This window comes from Lissotriton vulgaris, chromosome 2_1 (assembly GCF_964263255.1).
Source record: "Lissotriton vulgaris chromosome 2_1, aLisVul1.2, whole genome shotgun sequence".
NCBI lineage: Eukaryota > Metazoa > Chordata > Amphibia > Caudata > Salamandridae > Lissotriton > Lissotriton vulgaris.
In genome coordinates, this window is record NC_141687.1 from 767453841 (window position 1) to 767476465 (window position 22625).

At 45.0% G+C, this 22625-nt stretch overlaps 1 protein-coding gene across 7 annotated transcripts in view; it reads left to right on the top strand.

Annotated features, from left to right (window-relative positions):
* The window catches only part of UBR3 (ubiquitin protein ligase E3 component n-recognin 3), a 2118328-nt gene that overhangs the window by 1972921 nt on the left and 122782 nt on the right, over positions 1-22625 (top strand). For all 7 annotated transcript variants that reach the window (XM_086956098.1, XM_086956102.1, XM_086956099.1 and 4 more), the window contains one exon: positions 13471-13650. In XM_086956098.1, coding sequence (XP_086812224.1) covers positions 13471-13650 — 180 coding nt within the window. The remainder of the gene's footprint in view (positions 1-13470; positions 13651-22625) is intronic.

The following is a 22625-nucleotide window of genomic DNA, read 5'->3' on the forward strand; positions in this document are numbered from 1 at the left end:
ACCTGATCCAATGCTCCTAAATAAGTGTACTGTCCCCCGTGTATCAGACATGTTAAAGATACGCAAACCATTTCTCGGAAATGGAGCGGAAAGTTTGTACGTACCAGAGCTTCTATCTCTGCCAAAGACCTTGCCACTTGGAGATCAAAGTTTTCTCGGGCTGAAGTTAAGGCCACATTATGCTGAAACAACATGGCTTTCAGTCTGCTCAGAAAATAAAACCCTATGTTTGGATGCATTCAGTGAAGGCCACAGTGGTGCATCCCTAACTGTGCAAGCTGGGGGAAACAATACTTGCTTACAACAAATAACCCTGGAGTTGATGGTCACTAGATAAGCAATGCTGAGCATCATACCACAGCAGCCTTGGTCATTCAGCATCAATTAACTCCCATTTTAAAGCAACTCAAAAACTGGATGAATTACAGCAGCTGGGGAACACTTCAGATAGCAGGATAAGTTTGCTATTGACGCATTATATGTTCCGTGCAGTGATATTTCTATACTCACTAAAGATCTACTAAAAGGCCGTTTTGCAGTTTGAACCACTCAAGAAAACTTCCTTCTCCTTGTTCCTACACCAAATGTGTATGGTAACTCCAAGGTTTCTCGTATATATGTTTCACCCAATGATTCCTACCTCCCTACTGGGTAATATTTGAGGCAGTATTGGATTTGTAATGTCATGATAGTCAGTGTGATATAGCCGTGGATTAACCATTCCGCAGATGGTGATTCTGCTACAGTAAAAGGTAACTTCTTTAGTTTTTCAATGAGCAGCATGGTGTACTTCACATCTCTGCATGCCATGGTCAGTCTTCTTAAAGTCAGATTGTAAGCCAAAACCAGATTTGTGTCTTTATCGCCATGGAATGTGGCCAGAAGACCCTGATTGAAGCATCCAGCTTAAGAGCATAATAGCTCGTAGCTGTGATTGCCCATGTTGTAGAATAGACAAATCTTGTTTCGTTATGTAGATAGCTGAGGACACAATGTTTCCCAGTGAATAAATACGAGACAAGAGTGTGGTCATGCCTATGTCTACCACAGCTAAGGCCTTTTCTAGGTTAATTATATCTATTTCACAAAGTCTCTCTGCAGCTTCCTGTTTGGAGACTTTCCAAACCTCATTATAGATGGTATATAAGAAGTGTTTCCTAAGTGGTTTAGAAATCCCTAAAATCCATGTTGTCTCCTAGAAGGGACAAGTGTTGTTTCACTTGTGAAAGTGTCGAGGTCTTTAGCCAATCTAGGCACAACTTTCCTACACTTTAGGAAGTCACTACCCCTGGGTCGTCTGTGTGTGCATAGGGTGGATCCGGCCTATGGATACTAAACCCTTCGGTGGTACTCTTGAATCCTGCATTATACATATTTACACCAATTTTGAGAGGATTAATTGTATGTATTTGTACCATGTGTCCCCCCCCATGTGTTAGTGTGTTATTCGTGAAAACCTCATTTGATGTGGGTGAAGGGATGCTCACTGTTTTCAGGTCTTTGATTTTTGTAAACCCATAACAGGTAGTCTGTTGCACTGTTCTGTTCAGGAAAATCATCTGTAATGGCATGAGGCAAACTGCATAAAGCCTCGTTTCCTGAATCTGCCACTCTCTTGTCCCCAGATAGATTTTGTGTCTATGGTGTCTCTCCAGTAGTCGAAACGCTGTATAGACAGTTGGGAGATAAAAGGTGCTGAATATATCAGCTTTGTGTTTAATAGCATAATTTTCTTCGCTGTTGCATTTGTCTGTGCTAGTTTGTAGTAAAACGATTCTGGGTCGGATGTATTGAACCCCAAAAAGTATGCAAACCTCTGTTCGAATGTGGCAGAACTACCTTTCGGTGGTGTTGGGCAATGTTCCTATAGATGGTACACATTAGCAGTGCGCTGTGCACTTGCTCTATGCAAAAAATGATGACCATAATTCTGGTAACAACATGGTATCGAAGCCAGTGGTATTGTCATAAAATTCCCTGAAAGAAAATGCATCAGATTGTTCCAAATCTGTAAGCATAGTATTTACAGTCTCACTGTCCCAATCATCAGATTGTGTAGTGGGGGTAATGAAATCATTTAAAGAAATTTTGAGCAAATGTGGAATTTTCAAATGTTCAGTGGGGCCATATACATCATATGAAACTTTATCCCAAACAATACCATCAAGTATTGGAATTGCTGTAATGTTCACCAGGGACAAGTCTCTTTGTTTACAATGTGATGACGTATGTGGTTTCAGGACTAAGTTCACAGATTGTACTGCAGAGCGTTCTGGGAAATAATGTCCTTTCAGAAGTAAAAAAAGGACAGTCACTGTGCCAATCAGAGTGAACAGGTATACTACCCCTATTGCGAACCGAATATACAACTAAGGTGGCACTAAGTTAGTATTTTTGAGCAAAAGATAGAATTTTTAAATTTTTTCTTTCTTTGAATTGGGCGGCGTTTGATCTGGTTCACTTGAATCTGAAGAGAAATCATTGAAGTTGATGAAGTAGCCAGACGCAGTTCAATCTATCTTTGGTAGCTCAGCAGGTTTTGTAGAACTGGCAAATGTGTTGTTTAAGGCACATTAATGTAGACATCATTGTTGGGCCGAATTGCAACTTGCATTGTTGGTTCTTTCTGGTGTTTTTCAATTTCAACTGGAATGATTTGTGCTCATTATTTGTTTCTCGTTCATATTGCTTAGTGGAGTCTTGGAAGGTTATGAGTCTTTCCATCTGAACTTTCTGTATAATAGCAAGAGGAGGTCTATGGCTACTCAGGACCACAAGCGGCCTACTGTTGAGGATCGGCCACATGATGAGGTTTGATCAGATCAATGGAGACAAATATTTTTTCTTGTTTGCCGGCAAGTGGCTGAAGAAGTACTATTCGCTAAGACAGGTACAGCTGTTTTGTAAGATGACCCAAACTCCCTTCTGTCCACAATATTTTCCCAGAACAGGTCCCCAATCTTGGGGACCGAGGAAGGTCTTGCCAGAACTGGTTTCACTTCCCTAGTGACAGTTCATTTGACTTGCACGTTGCTTTGTAACGCTCCGAATTCATTCAGTTCCCGTAAAACAGCCAAACGGTCATTCAGTTCAAATGGTTTTGCATCCCCCACTGTGCTGGATCAGATCAGGTATGAACATTCTTGTCCCAAACAGGATTTCATAAGGAGTACGACCTCCCAAGGATTTTCTTGGCATATTATTTTGTACCTTCTAGACCCCATATAGGTGATTGACCCAATGACCACCAGCGCCTAATACCCTTGCTGTTAAAGATTTTTTCAGGTCCTGGTTTTGGAATGTAACATGCCAATTGCGTATGTCCCACTGAAGACTCGTAAATCCTTTATAACCGTTTGAGCGTCAACCGAGCGCTGGGGCCAAACCCATAGGAATCTAGAGAATGAATCCACTGCCACCAGGATGTACTTGTAAGCCCCGTCGGTCTTTAAGGGGGCCTCAGTGGTTCCAAATAGACACATGCAAGAAGTCTGTCTGAAATCAGTAATGGTGTTTGTGGTGGTCTGTGAATGGTGAAACCCTTCATCTGCTGGCAAATATCGCACTTCATAACATAGGCCTTTGTTTGTTTTGTCAGCCCGACCACCAGTACCGCTTCTTCAATAATGAAATTGTTGCAGTGACTCCTACGTGTGCAGATCCCAGACCCTCGTGTGCAGCTACAATTAAACCTAATCTGCGATATTTGTTTGGTATTACTCTATCCCCCACTTCTGGAATTTTAACATACCGTGTGTCTTGCACATCTAAATTGTAAGAGTACTTGAGTGGAAAGCCTTTTGACAGGACGACAGAGCCGTTCATGTGGCAGTGAAAGCTACTAGTATATCTCTGTCTATTCTTACTTGTTGAACGAGTGATTGCTGGGAACGGCAGCAGTTCTTACTGTCACCTTGGCGGCATCATCAGCCAGTGAATTTCTTTCAACGTGTATGCCAACTCGCGGATGACTCAAGGTGCAACCCTTGGAGTCTCTGACCCCATTCTGGCCCCAGTAGTGAAGATATTCATTGTAAGAGTGCACGCAGTAAAACGAATAGCACACAATCAGTGTCGGGAATTCCCGATCCATATACTGTAGTGCTAGTATCAGGGCTTTCAGTTCTGCAAGCTGTGCTGTACAATCTCCTAATGATTGCGTAGTCGTATTGCTGTGATGGAACTTGCCATCCCGCATTTGACCTTTCACTATAGCACATGCGGCGCTATATTGTGGTTTACTTCCAATAGCCGGATGAGCAGAACCTTCAATGTAAATGATGTTTTCATACTGATCAAGAGGCAAGATTTCATTCAGGAGAGGGTATTGTTGTTCTTACTGCAGAAATGCTTGTGTTTTCAGTGTAGGATGAAATCTGTATTCTACATCTATTGCAGTGAGAGAATTAGCCCATTGTATCCAACATGGATGCAATGCCTTTGGAATGCTGGCTTTTGTTACAGCCTCTTAAATCGGTATCAGGGTCACAAGGATAATGCATTTCCCCTGTGCTAGTGCTCTTTCTCTCCCTACAGCAGTCTGTACTGCCGTCAGTATTTTTTCTGTTGCAAATTGATTTTCGGCATTTGTTTACAAATCAAATTTGTATACGATTGGAACTGTCTCACCTTCATTGAACATGATGTAGGTGCACGCTGATAACCTGGGAATGACCTGTATTACCAGGTTGCGGACGTTTACTCGTGTCTGCAAGTGTTTTGAAGCTATCATGTCAGCTTGATCTGAACTTACAGTGTCTCTATGTTTTGAGTCCACTTGTTTGCTGTGAAATCAGGTCTGATTAAGTCAAAGAAAGGTTTTACTCTTTCTGCGTACTCTTGATTGTATGTTCTGATGAAATTTAGAAATCCTAAAATGGATTGTAAACCCTTCAAAGTGTTTTGGAGGCAAGATTAGTGCGCACTTTTCTAAAAAGTTAGCAGCAAGGTTTTTTTCTTCACTTGACAGCTCATATCCCAAAAATAGGACACTAAGTTGGGCAATTGTAGTTAAATTAGTAGCCCAAATTGACAAAACCAACAATTATGTTGTTACCCTGCACAAGTGTTCAAGTAATTCATCGTTCGTAAGATCAATATCATCTAGATAGGACACAGCCTCTTCATCGCAAGTTTTTAATAGCTCTGACACCCTTGCCGAGAATAGCCCTGGGCTGTTCTTATAGCCTTGAGGCAAACAGCAAAATTGACGCTGAGTGCCGAAGGTAGAAAATCCTGTCAAATATCTGCTTTCAGGAACTATATTTTGGCAAAAGAATCAATTCGAGATATCTAGTGTTGTTTTGTATTTCTTCCACACAATGTTATTCATGAATGCAGCACTATGTGCGTTCTAAGCTGCAAATGTTTTTGTGCATGTTTCAAGTGTCTGTAATCTAAATCCAAATGATATGTGTTGTCAGGTGTCATTACTGGAGACAAAGGGTTGTTCATTTACGAGGTGCAAGTTTCAATCACACCTTTGTATTCAAGTTTGTCTAACATTTCTCTTACCTGTTTCTTCGCCTCATTTTTAATAGGGTCCTGTCTCTGTGGAGTCGGAGTAGTTTTTAATGGGATTTCGTGTTGTTTGGACTCCACGTCCCACCCTACATGGTTGCTCTATAATGCCGGAGCTAGTGCTTGCGCTCACTTCTGCGCGAATGAGTATTTCAAGAAAACAGGAACGAGGTCGGGAAAAGCTGTTAAAATGACGCTTTCACCTTTTGGGCAATCTATTATAAATGTAGGCGTCCAATCTTTTTCTGCTAACAGGATGTCCTATCCAAATATCAAATTTTCCCAAAAGAGACCCTTAATTTTTCTTAAGATATCCCCCACTATTTGGACATTAATTTTGTGTAGACTGTGTGGGACACTCACTCTTGTATCAGGTTTTTCCACCATGATGTATTCATTCTATACTGCTGTCACCAGAAATTCCTACAGGTTCTGGTGAGCTATTGTTACTTCTGCCGCTCTGTCTAGCATGGTCAGAGCCCATTCCCCGTTCAGAAGCTGAGTCCTCAGTAACCTGGGCATTTCTAATTTTTAAGCCAACTACTTTCTTCTTTTTGAATTGAATCTTTGCTTTAGGTTGCTCTTCTGTTTGATAATGAAATCTGAAATGCGATGTGTTTCCCTTTTTCCCTTTGGTCAATACTCTGTTTTTTGTTCTGACTATCCTTGTCTCTTCAAGCTTTTTGATGAACCCTGAAAGGAACGAAAGGAACGTGTATCAGTATCCTGATACCGGTCAGGTTTGATAATTTTATCACGATTCCTCAGTTGTACCTCTTATCAAAGGACTCCCATTGGGGAGACCAACCACTTGATCGTGAAGTGTTTCTGTTATTCTTATTTTTATATTGATTACTTTCGCAGTGATTTTTAGAAGCAATGGGACTTTGCTTTGAGTTATCCCTATCAGAACTACTCGCCACTTGTGGTTTTTCTGGTTTGGCTCCCAAACTATCTCTATCTAGTGAAGCATAGATTTCTTCGATAATTTTTGGTAATTCATGTTCCTGATTTGCAGGAGTTGTTTTTCTTAACCGTTGGCGTATGGCCCATGCTGCTGCTTCCCCCTTGATGTTGCTCAGCATAATTGCCAAGACTAGGTCAAAATTACATAAGTTTCATCCTCAAGTCCGGAGCAGATCCTGCCCCGTGCTTGTTCTGTATCTGTTTTAATACAATAACTGATATGGTTGGCGTAAGATTGTTCCCCGTGTGGTACAATCCTCCAGTGAGGGAACCATTCCCATTGGCATGCAAATTGTTAACATTCTGTGTTTTTCCTGCGGACCCATATGGAGAAATACTGCTTCTAACTTTGCTTTTTTTTTAGGAATCCAGAATGGTACTTGATCCCTTTTTGACGATAACACACCCATTATTGCTTTTAGTGTTTGTGGACTAATTATTGGTGTGGGCTGGGTCTGGACTGTTCCAGGTGGAGCAGCTCTTGCAGGTTGTAGTATGAGTGTTCACATGACGAACTGGACAATACGTCTGTATAGCCTGACTACTTCTTTGTAAAGTGCACGCACTTCCCCTACTGGGAGTGTGTCTATCTCAGGATATGGAGTGTAAGCCGCTAAGATCGGCCATGTCGCTCCTCCTAAGCTGAGCGGACCAAGTCTTATGACCGAAGTTGCGTGATTTAGGGTGCCTTTAAACCAGTTTATATGTTGCTGGTAAGTTAATGGAACTTCAATGTCTTCATACGGGATATATTCTTCCGGTGGATCCACTTCAATGTATTCGTGAAATAAATGAGTCTGTGGATCTGCAGGTGGGAATTGAACCCAGGAATAGAATATCTCTGATCCGAACACCTTGTGAGCCTCAATCACGAAGGTTACATGGCCAAATGTTCAAATAATTTCAGAGTTACTGCTTGTCTGCAGTTCTTTGTAAAGTTAAGAGCGTTATCAAATTAGTCTCCTTGCGAACCTCCACTACTAGTCGCAGGTTCAGTAATTTTGAAAGGAGAGGAAAGTAAATGTTTTAAAGAGGTGGGAACCTTTGATCCTTACAGGCTTGTCTAAAACCTTCAGCCAATACATAGGGTGTTTTTAAGTGTTTGTGGGGGCACACAAAAACAAAGTCCAAACAAGCAAAAATATATGAAAAATAGTTCTTATTTATTTTTTAAATGTTCGTAGGAAAGCTCATCATTTGAATCACAAATAGATCAGCCAACGTGTTTCTCTCCCACATAGGGAGCTTCCTCAGGGCAACGTGACAGTAAGTGTTCAATCAAGGTTCGAGGATTATCAAGATATGTTGAAAGAAGGAGGAACCAAGTCCTATCCACTGGTCCTTTGGAGTGACTCCTTTAAATGTCCTGAAGTCACATCAATTGGAAAATCGTGGATCCCAAGGATAGATCGCCTCAGGACACTATGCACATATATATACTTACGAAGGATCTCTTAATAAATTCAGATCCAATTAGTGGATAGTATTGGCACCACAAATCCTCTTCACGTCAAGTAGGGAACTAATAGGCTCATGGGCGTGTAATCTGCATTGTCCCATATTCTGGACAGTTCGGTGATAGAGCGCGATGCGACCCGCCACTAATTGGATCTGAATTTATTAAGAGATCCTTGACGCTGGTTGATTCAGCTGGGGTAACCAAGGACCTCAAAAAGTATCCTTTATTTTTGAAAGCTAAGCCCTGGTTTTGTGTAAAATGGGAGTCTTGGAGATCCTTTGGATAGCTGCCACTCTCCCTCTCCATCCCCTTTTCTGCTTGTGCCTTCTTCTGGAGGAGCTCATCTGATCTATCTACTCCTGTGGACGCTGTCTTGACCATCCGAGTAGAGTCTATATCCTCTGACCCACAGGCTTTGCAGTCTGAAGTTAGGCCATAATCGACTCCGAATAACTCCTCCCAGGATAACAGATCCTTCTCTATGCAATAGAACGCCAAGAACCTCCTTAACTTGATTCTAGAGGAGATTTGAGAGCTGAAAGCCTCCCTATCCGCTAAAATCGCTGTAATCTACGCTGGTTTAACTAAAATTGAAGAAAGCATGGTTCAGGTTCCGGCGCGGCTTCTTGAGGCAGAGACTAGGATCTCGCAATTGGAGGACCAAGTTTCAACTATGAATAATAAAGTTGCCACCTTCCAGAGCCAGAGCACAGCATTGGAGTATAAACTGGAGGAATTAGAGAATCATTCTAGACGCTCCAATCTCCGTATTCTGGGTGTTCAGGAGGGCCAGCAGACTTTACAATGGGTTGATTTATTTATTTAAAACAATTTCCTCCCAGAGTTTAATGGTGATCTCACTATTATGCGAGCACATCCAATCCCAGCAAATCTTCCTCCAAATGCTAAATTCCCACTGACTATTTTGGTTAATTTTGGTGATTTCAGGGTAAAGGATCAAATTTTAACCAAGGCCATTAAACAGCGAGCAAGTTAAAAGTGCTAGTTAAAGGCAGATTTCACGTATTTTGTAATGGAAGCGCAGGAATTACTGCAACAAATTTTGATGGCTAAATCCTAATGGCCTGTAGACAGTATAGCGTCAATATAATGTCATAGTGTTAATGTTATGAGTTTACAAAGGTTTTCAAAATATTTCCAAAACGTTTTCAATCACTTGTTTTGGTCTCTTATCCTGGTGCTCGTCCATTTTCTAGTACATCCTCTTAGGCAGTTTGTCATTTATTGGCTTCTGGTTTTCTTCTTTTTCTCTTTGCTTTCTCTGCTCTTGCTTGTTTTATTCTTTTTGAAGGAGTGGGGGTAGGTAGTCCGGTAGCACCTGGCAACAAGTCATAGTGCCAGTTAAGGGGGGGGGGGGATAGCCTGTCAGGTGTGAGCAGAGACGTTGGTCTGCTCATGGAGGCTACGGGAGGAGGATGGGGTCACGGGGTGGAAAAGGGAGCATGGGGGAAAACTAAATCCATATTTTAAATACAGATGCATCCATTTATCATTAATAGACCTATATTTTGTTAGACTGCAGATGGGGCCTTTGACTGATGTCGGAGATTTTCAGCACATTTCTATATTATTAGGCTGCTCGGAAACTATCTTGCTTTTTGCAAATGGATAAAAAGGAAATTTTGATAGTGGTCTCTCTTAATGTTAATGGCCTCAACAATAAGAAGAAAATGCGGGCCATTGAGGCATGGGTTAAGACCGAAAATCCAGCGGCCATTCTCATACAAGAGACTTATATAGCAGTGGGGAAACTAGCAGATTTCCCAATGTTTAGGTCCTGGGCAGCTTATATGGGTGTCTCCTCCTCTTCGGCATCTCATTGGGGGTACAGCGATTTTCCTTAGCAAAAAACTCCAGGCTGAGGTAGTTCATTTTGTAAACGATCAGAGCGGAAGGTGGTGCTGGGCCAACTGTAAATTAGGAAGTTGACTCTTAACTTTCGCCAGCATATATGCCCCAGTAGAGGATAATCCTGTGCCATATGAAGAGTTTTTTCAATCTTTAATTCAAGTACCTTGCGAACTGATCTTAGGGTGGGGCTTCAATTTTCTAACGAACCCTAAAATTGACTCCTCAGCTGTATCTAAAAAACAGCTAAAACCCAAAACTTTAAAAGTTTTGCAAAATATGGCTTGACTTTAGACATATTTGATCCATGGAGGGCAGTATTTCCAACTAAGATCGCCTATACTTGTTTTTCAGGTAGATTTCATACCTCTTTACGCATTTAATGTATTCTTATTTCTAGGAGACTGGCTTTTAGCCAGCAGAGAATCCTTCAGAATGGATTTTCGGATCATGCATTGATCATTCTTCAGTTAGAGCTGAGTAAATATATAATGACTTCTAAAAGATGGATGTTAAATCGGAAATACCTATTAGAAGAGAACTGGGTGCTCTTTATTAAAACCGAGATTGAAGAGTTTCTTGAGCAAAATCATGGCTCAGCACCTCCGCATGTGGTCTGGGATTCGCTTAAAGCTTTTATACCGGGATTAGCTATCGGAAAAGATGCCGATAATTCAAGGAAAGCTAAGGAAGAATAGCACATTTTAGAGCAGAAAGTGCAAAGGACCTTTGATATATTTCTCAGTAACCCCTCGGCTTTTAACCAACGGCAGCTCGATCAGGCTAAACGGGATCTTAGCGAAAAATACTGTTAAAAATGAATCTTTTTTTCAGCACCACAGGCAAAAGGTCTACGAAGAGAGTAATTATACCGGGAGGTTCCTCGCGTGGCAGGCTAGGGAGCAGGCTGTAACTAATCAGTTACCGCTTTGAGATGTCCTATAACTGCTTCCCGCTCTGATGACCCGGGAGTTATAGGAGATATAATGTTACATCATTATAGGAACATATACGGCCAACAACTGACCATTGACATGACATCCTTGAGAGACTTTCTGCAGGCCCATACTTTCAGGGGTTGAAAAAAGCATGGCAAGTCCTTTTACATAAGAAGAACTGGGGGATGCCATTAAAAATCTCCCGGATGGTAAAGCCTGTGGCCCGGACGGCCTCCCGGCGGAATAAAAAAAAATCTTTTTTAGCACCAATTCGGATTATCTTTTGTTGGTGGCCAACTCAATTTTAGAGGTTGGGGTGATACCATTTAAAAACGGGAATGTAGTCCGTTTTAAAAAAAAAAAGTAAGGATAGTGAAGACACTAATTCTTATCGTCCCATCACGTTTTTAAATTCTGACTATAAAATAATGGCTAAACTTTTAGCCAAATATTTTAATCGAATTGCCTTGCACTTGATCCATCCTGATCAAACCAGTTTTATCGCTGGAAGGCAGCTCGGTACTAATACGCACTATTTAGCGGAAGCACATGATTATTTTGAGACTCGGAAGATACCAGCTCTGGTCCTCTTATTAGATGCCAAAAAGGCATTTGACCTAGTTGTCTGGGAGACCTTGTTTATTATTCTGGCAAATTTTGGTATATCTCCTAAAATTACGGGGTTGGTTCAGAAATTATACTTGAATGCAGAAGCCATCATTATCAAGATCGCCACTGAGGTAGGCCAAGTTAAGATTAAACTGGGAACTAGACAAGGTTGTCCATTGTCCCCGGTCCTATTCGCTTTTTTTAATCAAGCCATGGGCGATAGCCATTAGGAACAGTATGGATATCTGGCCTCCACTGCCAACTATGGCAACATTTAAATTATACGCCTAGGATATCATGCTCCTTATAAAGCCTGAGAAGGAGGTTCAAGCAAAAGCTTTTGAGATTTTTGAGCAATTTGAATCGCTTGGCGGATATAAAATAAATAAATAAACCAGAAATTATACAGTGTGGTGGTGCACGTACAGATTTACATCTTGATAGTCTCCCTTGCCTAAATACAAAACCGAAAAGATATCTGGGTGTTTATTTTGCGGTGCGAATTTCTGAATTATATGATTTAAATTTCGCCCCACTTTTGCGAAAAGTCCAGGATTTATTCTTCCAATGGAATTCTCTTCCATTAACAATTTTGGGCATGGCTGTGTTGATTGAAATGTCTGTTCTTCCGCTGTTTAATTTCCTTTTCTAAGCAATTCCCTGTGTTTTAATTACCTCTTTTTTTGCTAAATAAGAGTCTATATTTACATCTTTTCGGTGGGGAAAGGTCCCCCGAACTGCACTTAGCACGTTATATGAGGAGCTGGAAAATGGTGGATTAGCTCTCCCAAATTTTGGGGATTATTATTTTGCATATTTTGCACAATGTATTTCCAGATTTAAATCGGAATTACAATTGGGTCTTTTTTAAAATTATTTTATGAACTTAATCTGTAAAGAGAATCAGATCCACTGCCCACTAACAATTGTTAAATCTCCTAAATTAGTACGGTATAAGTGTATACAGTGGTTTTTCCATAAAACGCCAGGCCTTTTATAGAAAATATTCTATCCCTACAATTAACTCCTCAACTCCGTTATCTGGTCCTATCTTACTATCTGGGGTCAGAGATTCGTCTGTAATTACACAAAAATGGGCCAAGGCTGGCTTTTGGAAAAGCTCAGATTTTGTAAGGAATGATAGATGGCTGAATATAGCTGAAATGTCTCATTTAATTCCAAATGACTTCCTTCTCCTTGGGTCATATAATATTTTTAGTAAGTTTCTGAGTAAACTTGATTTGGTCCAGATCGTCGAACGGAAATGCTTAGTATATGATCTATTAGAAGATATAGTATTTAAGAAACCTGGGGAATGGAAAAAGCGTTTAGCCTCTGTCAAGGTTATCGATCTGAGGGGAAAACCATAACGAAATGGGGAGCATTTAGATGGCTGGCTTATAGTTGCAAAATCAGAGAGAAGGACATTTTCAAATTCCAGGGGCAAATGCTGACAGATCTGACAGTGTATTGTAGCTGATATTTCAAAGGCTGTTGATACCTTGAGTATAACTCTGCACACTCTCCCAGTTGATCCAGTACACTCCTGCCTATCTCCCAACTACTGGCTCTCCTAGAGCAGAGGATAACTCACCTCAAAAAGCGTATTCCTTTGTGAAGACTAGTTTGGCTCTATCACAGCTTGTTACCTCTGTCAAAGTAGGGTTCCAGTTCGCTAGAAGCTCAGAACAGTTCACCAGAACCATCTTTGGCAAGAAGAAGTTCGAGATGGATAGACGTAATACAGGGCTGTGAACCTCCGCCTAGGCACATCACCGCTCCATCAACCTGAATGGTGCCTCTTTGCATGTCAATTCTGTAACAAGGATGTTTAAATGAGTCAGTGCTAAATCTACATTTGGGCACACCTGCTTTTCCAGTTACTGAATCATCAGCCGTGTATGTCATTTGCTGTCTCGTATGCTTCTTCCCTATAATATTGAACAAAGATTGGGTTGACGAGTTGAGTGAAACCAATGGGAAAAGCCTAAGTTCCAGCGGTTACACAATCTGTAGGGAAATGAGAAATCTAACTTTTGATTTTCACTTTACACTGGGGGATCTGTATTTGTTATACTGACTCATTTCCATTGTTTCTGTGCCTAACAGGAAGAAGACGAATGTGCAGTCCTCGCTGGCTGCCTAGGACTGCTGCCATCCCCCGTGCAGACATTACAGCAGTTCACTAGTGCCTCCTGTCTTCACTGGTCCGTACCAGCATTTGACATAATAGCTCAGTGGTGCTCAGAAGTGGTTTCATTTGCTGACACGCATGCTGATCAAGTACAGGTATGTGTACACGTTTCAGTGAGCATTGCCACTGTTTTTTATGGCTTTTATTTGAAAATGACTCTAATCGTAATATTTTGCATGTGTTCGCGTAGCAATGGCGTGTTGTTCTTAGGATATATTGGCTACTATATTTATTGTTGAGGTGTCTGTGACAAAACAATTTGGGGCTATTTTTCTTAGCTCCAGTAAAAGATATTACTTTCAGTTGCAGTCTACAATCATGAAAGGTACATGGCTCAGTTTGAATTATTCTTTATTTTGTTAGGAAATGTGGAGCGCCATCTCTGCCTGTGGTAGTGATGTAACCTTTAAACATACTCAATATGCATTTACTGCCCTTGCCTTGATGCAGTTAGAGAGGCTGCATTCATCACTAGTCAGACCAGCTCCTTTTGCGGTAAGCGACAGACTTAATAGAAGAGCTGATGAAAAACTCAGGGCCGTCTGAAGATGAGGGCCCCTTACAGAGCGATGTTTGAAGCCCATGACCTTTACAAGATACCCTGTTTCAGTGGCAAAGAATGCCATTTACAAGCTTTGACAGTGCCAGTAGGTTTAGCTTTCAGTCAGTGACTGAATGCCTCACACTCAGTATTTTATGTAACTTTAGTTTAATACAGTGAAGAACGTATGGCCTTGCAGTTTACATAACATTTTTGAGTTATAAGAGTTATAATTTAATTTCAACTTTACTGCAAAACGTCGGACATGACTATCGACAGCACACCGTCAAAGTGTATAGTCAGGGAGTCTCACACAACTGCAAGTCCACTCATTACCCTCATAAAATAGTAGCAAAGCCCATAGGTCTGGCTTACACTCAAAATCGCTCTTCGAGTTTGACTGTGTAATATTGTGGATGGCCGAACAGAGATGAATGCAAGAATGAGTCAAAATTAGTGCAAAGATAAATGACTGCATGGACAGGTGACTACAGAATGATGAAACAGTCACAAAGATGTGTAAAGTCTTCTGGGAGCTGCTTAAGATGATGGACTCAAAGGAAATGATGACTGACCGGGATTTCGTTGAATGGATGTTGATAAAAAGAAAAAACTGAAAGCCATTCTGATTTATGGTGGTGTGGAGTGCATATTACAGCAGTCTAATAAACTGATTGTGATAAGAATTCTTAGCGGCCCACAGGAAGTTAATCCGACAGTGGAGGCTCCTCTGCAATGGTGGAGGAGCGTCGCCCCACTGCCTGGCTCAGAGCCAGCATATGATGTTAGAACATAGTTTTATTTTTCATTTGCTGGCTCTGAGCTAGCGCTGTAGGGAGGGGCGGGTCCAAGGCATGGGAGAGGGGAGGAGGAGTGCTGTGTGCACTCTCTAAGTGCGCATATATGTGTTAGCCGGCCTTCTCAGGCAGATTTATATGGCGCAAACTCGACCTGAAGGTATTGGAGCGCTTTACAGGAGGACCAGTTACGTTACACAATGACACATTCATTTTTTGGGGAGGCACTGGAAGATTAAGGGATTTGCCCAGAATCACAGGATGTGGAGTCGACCCCGCTGCTCGAACCTTGGTTTCCCAGCTCCAAAGTCGGTAGTCTAGCCGTGAGACCACATCCTCTCCCCACACAAGCGCACTTAGGTTTCTCCAGCCGGCTACATTGAACAACCGTGGCTGCTGGGACCAGGAAGAGGGCAGGAGGCGGCCATCGGCTTCAGGTAAGTTCTTTAAAAAATATATATATATTATTAATTAAAAGCCTCTGTGCTACCCCTCCCACATCCCCTCAACCCACCTGACCAACCTTTGTTTGTGGCAGCACCACTGCATTAGTGTGTGCCTGCTGGACTGTGAGAGGTTCGGTGGGTTTGCCTGTTGGTCTGTGAAGAGTGTGATAGTGATGTCTGGTAGTGCTGAAACTGGTAGTGTATGAGGAATGTGTAGTTTCAGGCTGTTACTCTGTGAGGTTTAGGAATGTTGTTGTATGGGTGTAAATACTAGTCTGGAAGGGATGTGAAAGTGCATGAGTAGTACTCTGTGAGTCATCTCAGTGCTTCTGGTAGTGTGTTACTGCTAGTTTAAGGGTGTGAGACTTCTGTTGGTATTTAGGGTGTTTTCCGTTTTTGCACCATAAGCGCTATTTGTGAATAGCGCTTCAACAAATATTGCTAAACTGAGTCCTCTTCTCTGCTTCTGAGCCTTGATGGGTTACTTTCCCTAATGAGACTACCCAAGATCTGTATTCAGAGGGGACATTAATGACCCAAGCTGTCCATTTTCTTACTTTTGAGAACCTTTACTTGGTGACCGCTGGACTCCGCACCTATGAATCACTCACCCCTACATCATCTGCACTACCAGTTGTGCCTATTGATGTCAGCATGTGAGCAGGTACACACCTATAGCACTGGACCCTCAGAGTAGAGAGGCTGAGCAGTCCAAGGATTACTGTTTGGTGGCGTGGGCTAGAAACTCATCTCTCTACACAGTGCAAAATAACACTTAACAATTTAATTTCCAGTCCGTGCTTTTATTTAAACAAATATAAATACTTTAATCCAAACACTAAATATAACATTTAAAATGTACACAATGGAAATTAGACCTATCTAGTGTCAGAGATAAGGTATACCTGAACACATGACTACTGAAATTTGCACACACGTATTCAGAAAGACAAGCTAAAATCCAATATTTCTATGCTTGACACATTTACCCAAATCTAAAGCCAACTGCTCCACAGTTTCCATGAATTTTATAGGTTTCTTCATACATTGTTTTGGATGAGAACACATATGACAGAAACCGAAATTATGATTAGTTGGTGTCCAGCTTTCTCCAAGAAGAATAAAATAGGACCTTGAAAAAGATAAATTAAATGTAAACTTCCAGACAGTGAGCTAATCATTTGTTATTCGTCCTGTGGTATTGCCAAATTTGAGGAGGAGGCTAAAATATCAGTAGCAAACATGCTATGTATAACATGTGCTCAGTTGAAAAAGCGAAATTGCAGTAATTGAATCAGCTATTACAGTGATTTTCAAATACATATTCATGCAGCTCTACCAGCCACTCCTGTGCTAGAGATCTGTGCAAAAAGGTGTCTCGTTGTTCAAAAACAGTGTAGAGTCCTTTCCTATTGTGTTTATTACTGAGTTCACAATGTTTAAATACTTTCTATTGTATTTATCACAGGGTGACACCATGTACTTCCCCATACTCCTGTATTTGACACAGAGTCTCTGTTAACAATGAGTGTATTATTTATGAGCAGTGGAGGTACGTAATAGAGAGGCAAACTCAACTGTTGTCCAATCAAATACCCTTAAGGAGAATGCCAACAAATAGGAGATGACATATCCCTGTGGCCAGCTTACCCAAACTGAGCTTCAAATGTACTCCTTAAGCATTTGATGCTCAGTCGCAAGGCAGGGCTGTCCAAGGCGTATTCAGTAAGGTGATATATGGTAAAAACCTAGACTCTGCTTAGTCCACAATGGATCTTAATAAATCCATGTCCAGTCACTTGTTTTACTTTTAAATGGAAATTGTACATTAATTCACTGGCAAATAAATGCTAAACATAATAATACATTGTGCTTAACCCCTTCAGCGCTGCGCGAATTCCGCTGCGGTGCTGAAGGTTCTAAAGAACCTATGGACTCATGAGGGAACGGTTCCGTCATGAGCACAGGCCAACCGACGCTCATGACGGAACCGTTCCGTCATGAGCATGGAAGGGGTTAATGAAAACCAGTCCTCTACAGGTCCTCCTTAACTTTTGTGTAATTGTGTAAGAATGTCATCTAGTGTTACACAATGTAAAATCTCTTCCTATTGGGTTTGTCACAGGGTAACATTTCTTTGTGTTCCCTTCCTCATTGAATTCACAATGTAAAATGTCTTCCCACTCTATTTGTCAGACAGTTTGCAATGAAAAACCCAACAGGAAGCTCCGATCCGACCACCTCTTTCTAGCAAATGTCCCAGAATCAGGAAAGCATGGTCAGGAGGGCGTCTGTTCTCATACAACGCCTCCAAGCTCTGGAACTCCCTGCCCCTCAACATTCGCAGGGAAGCCAACCTACTAAAATTCCTTAAGCTCCTAAAAACCTGGCTGTTCCCTTAGGTTTCGTCTGTTCCCTGGCCAATTCCTCGAGTCAAGCGCTGGGACGCCCCCGGGTATCTATGCGCTTTACAAATTCACTTCCAATTCCAATGTTGTATTTGTTAGATATCTCATAACGTAAACCCACTTTCTATTGTGTTTGTCAAAGTGTTCACAGTGTAAAACTGCTGCCTACTTCATTTGACACAGGTCCATATGAACAATAAGTCTATGAATCTGGAGCAATGAAACAAATCTATGGGCAGGATAACACAACTGTTATCTAAGCAGATGCCAATAAATATAACCTAGGGGCAGAGCCAAAGTCCCTGTCCATTTAGTGTTTTTGTGATAACTTGCACTCTGGTGGACAGCTAGAGTTGGCCTTTAGTCAAACCTTTTAAATCTAAAAACAATACACAGACAGACACATCTGAAAGAAACAGGTTAGAGTTAGATTCCTTACCTTAGAATATCCCCCGGCGTCAGACTGGATCTCGAATGTTTTGTGTAGCAGTACCCATGCGCGTCTGTAGACGTCGCCTGCAGCTTCAGGTGCGTCGTCTGCGTCGTTGGCGCCGGAATGATGTCGTCGGAGTACTTAGGCGCCGCCCTCGCGTGCTCACGTCAGTTCTTTTTTCCGCACCAGCAAGCGCAGATCCGGAAAAAGCAGTATTCCTTAGTCACTTTTTGACTAACTTTTTCGATCTTTTTGATCCTGTTTCGAGTTGTAAGACTATCCGTGCAGGTAGGGATGCCTGGGTTCAAACCCTGTGCCGATTGCAACCGACTGATCTTGGTTACCGACCCCCATCGCCGGTGCCTGGATTGCCTTGGGGCCGACCATGATGACAAGTCATACCCGACTGCCGGGCCTTGACGTCGAAGGCTAGGTTGGAGCGGTCCCGTCAGCGCCTCTAGCTCAGGCAGTCGGCCCGCTCTGTTCACGTCCAGGTCGAGGAGGAGGTCGAAGGATCGGTCGCGGGGCCACAGTCATCGCACCTCGGCGAGTCGACACCTTTCGTCGGGCTCCAAGTCCTCAGGTAAGAGGCACAAGAAGTCAAAGAGACGACATCGCTCTTCCGACTCCCCCCGACGCTCGCCTGATGCGGCCGAGGGTTCGGGCGACAACTCCCACGCGGCTCCGCCGGAGCCGCAGCCGCCACTTCCAGCTCCATACCCGCCGGTCCCTGGGCTGAACGCGATGCCGGAGGAGATCGATGCCTTCCTCATGGCCATGTGGTCGCTGGCGCCACTTCCAGCTCCATACCCGCCGGTCCCTGGGCTGAACGCGACGCCGGAGGAGATCGATGCCTTCCTCATGGCCATGAGGTCGCTGTCTCCTCCGTTGGGTCCCGCTGTGGTGGCTTCGGGCCCAGCGCCGTCAGGTGCTTTGGCCTCGGCGCCGTCAACAACTCCGGTCCTGTGGCCGCAGGCCCCACCCGATCCGGGTCGCCGCTGGTCGACCCTACGACTCCTCCGCCGATGCCGACCCCCAGGGTGTCGCCCCCGATGCTGTCCCCTGTCCCTCCCTCGGTCTGGATCCGGCGTCGCTCAACGCCGCATTCGACGCCGAGAGAAGAGCAATTCTTCTATGATCCGGCCCCATCCTTTGCACCTGACTATCAGGAGATATAAGGCGAGGGGGATTGGGAAGGGTCTGAGGACCCTCTGGCACGGGAGTGCCAGTCGTATCAGGACTGGGCGGTGGATCTAGGGGAGGCCAGTGGTTTGGACACTTCGCCCGACACTGGCTTTGTCTCCCCTCCTACCGTGGCTATGGAGAATGGGGCTGCTTACAGCGTGGCACTGACGAGGGCGGCCAAGGACTTGGCTCTTGAGCTCCCCGTCGAGGCTGTGGGGACTAACCTAGTCACCGAGGTCCTTAAACCACAGGCAAGCTCTTCGGAGCCTCTACTGCCGTTTAAAGAAGCCCTTACTGACGTTCTGTTGGGCACTTGGGCCAGGCCCGCTACAGGTCCCCCTGTAGATCGGACGTGGCCAGGCACCACCACCCGGCCACGGGCGACCCTAGCTTCCTGGCCACCCACCCCACCCCTGGTTATCCCGGCCTCTAACTCCAAGACCACATTCCCAACTGCTCCACCTGATCGGGAATCCAAAAGGTATGAGCAGTTCGGTAAGAAGCTGTTCTCCTCACTCAGTTTGGGGTTGCGGTCGGTCAACACTGCTTGCCTTTTGGGCCGTTATACCCAATCTCTGTGGGACACCGTCGCGGATGTGCTGCCAAATTGCCCAGAGGAGGACCGGGTCAAACTCGCTCAAGCCCTTGCGGAAGAGCGAGATGCAGCACGGTACTCTATCCGATGTGGGCTGGATACCACGGACTCGCTGGGCAAGGGCGATTTCCACGACGGTGGGGGTTCGCCGCCACGCTTGGCTGAAGTCCGCCAACTTTTCGGCTGATGTCCAGAATTCCCTCATGGACATGCCGTTTGATGACCGTCACCTCTTTGGCGACAAGGCAGACAGTGCACTTGAGCGTTTAGTTTCAAGGGCTTCAGGGCTACGGCCAAGTCCTTCGGCCTGTCGGGCCAGCGCCTGCAAACTGCTGCCTTTCGCTCCTTTCAGGGCCAAGTAAGGGGCGCCCCCTCATGTCCTGCCAGCCACAGGCCGCAGACTAACATCCAGCGCGGCGGCAGACGTTGTAACCGCTGTGGCGGTGCCAAGGGACAACAGCGAGGCCAGTCTACATCCACCCCCGCAGCATCCGCCTCAAAGCCCTCCTAGTCCGAGCTTTCAGACCCATTTGACGCCAGCGGGGGCAGGGTTCGCCATCACCTCCTCCACTGGCTCACCATCACGTCGGACAGGTGGGTTCTGCAAATCGTCCGAAGGGGCTACTCCCTCCCCTTCAAGGTGACCCCTCCAGCCATGCCACCGCAGTACCACCGCGTGTCGGAGGATCACTTGCAACTTCTGCAAGAGGAAGTTACGGCCCACTTGGCCAAGGGGGCCATCGAGCGCGTTCCTGGCCAGAAGTAGGGTGTGGTTGTTACTCCCACTACTTTCTGGTTCCCAGGAAGAGCAAAGGGGACCTACGCCCTATCTTGGACCTGCGGAACGTCTACGGCTTCCTCCGGAAGGAGAAGTTCAAGATGCTGACTTTGGCTCAGGTCTTAGCTGCCCTAGACCCTGAGGACTGGATGGTGGCGTTGGACTTGCAGGACGCTTATATTCACATCCCCGTCCTGCGGGCCCACCGGCGCTACCTGCGGTTCACGGTAGGCCACAAGCACTTTCAGTTTACCATGCTCCCCTTCGGCCTTACAATGGTGTTGGTCGCAGCTCATCTGCGCAGATTAGGGGTGCCAGTCTTCCCCTATCTTGACGACTGGTTGTTTAAGGCGGGCTCGCCCCAGACAGTCGTCAGCCACCTCCAGACTACGGCCGACCTCCTGCACCTGCTGGGTTTCTCCATCAATGTGCCGAAGTCACACCTGTGTCCCTCTCAGAAGCTCCTCTTCATCGGAGCGGTTCTGGACTCGGCGAGGTTTTGGGTTTATCCTCCTGAACAGCGGGTTCGGGATATTCAGGCTCTGCTTCCGATCTTTCAGCCTTTATCCCGAGTCTCGGTCAGGTTGACGCTGCGGCTTCTGGGGCAGATGACCTCCTGCATCCTTCTGGTGCATCACGCCCGGTGGCGGATGCGGTCTCTGCAGTGGGACCTGAAGTTTCAGTGGCCCCAGCATCAGGGCAACCTGTCTGACCACGTCCTGATCTCGGAGGGCACTGCGAGACAGTTGCAATGTTGGCTCATGGACCGCGATTGGGTCAGCGGCAGATCTCTCTCCCTACCCCAACCGGAGCACGCAGTCGTGAGGGATGCATCCCTCCTGGGCTGGGGGGGGGGGCCACATGGGAGAGGCTGTGATCTTAGGCCTCTGGTCTCCGGCGGAGGTCCGGCTCCACATCAACCTTCTGGAGCTGCGGGTGATCCGCCTTGCACTGAAAGCATTCCACCCCTCTGTCTGGGGGAGTGTAGTGCAGGTCTTCACGGACAACACCACTGCCATGTGGTACTGCAACAGGGTGGGGTGGGGGTCGTGGACCCTGTGTCAGGAGGCTCTGCGCCTCTGGCAATGGCTGAAACATCAGGGCGTGACCCTGGTGGATCAACACCTGGCAGGTTCCCTGAATGCCAGGGCGGACGAATTCAGCCGTCGGTGCATGATGGATCACGAATGGCGTCTGAACTTGGACGTGGCGCAAGGTCTCTTTCAGTAGTGGGGAGAGCCTTGGGTAGATCTATTCGCCACGGAAGAGAACGCGGAATGTCATCAGTTCTGCGTGTGTAAATTTCTAAGGCTGCATTTGCTCGGCGATGCTTTTTTGTCGCGAGTCGAGCTGCGGTCTATTATACGCCTTTCCTCCTATACCACTTCTGCCCAGAGTGCTGAAGATCAGGCGCGACCGGGCCCAAATCATCTTGGTGTCTCCGGACTGGGCACCAACATACTGGTATCCCGAGCTACTCAGCATGTCAGTCGATCCCCCGATTAGTCTGCCTCTTCGGGAGGACCTTCTGTCGCAGCAGCAGGGGACGGTCCTCCACCTGAACCTGTCCAGTCTCCACCTCCATGCCTGGAGATTGAACGGCGCAGTTGAGGCCATTTGACTTGCCTCCTGAAGTCTGTGATGTGATTCTGGCAGCCAGGCGTCCCTCCACAAAATCGGTATACCCCTGCAGGAGGAATAGATTTGTGGCATGGTGCACAGTAAAGGCTGTGGTTACCCTTTCTGTCCCCCTTTCAGAGGTTCTCCTCTTTCTTCTTTCTTCTTTCTCTTGCCCAGCAGGGCTCTGCTCTGGGCACTATCAAGGGCTACCTCTCTGCCATCTCAGCCTTTTTAAGGCTACCTGATCAGCCTTCTCTTTTCAAGTCC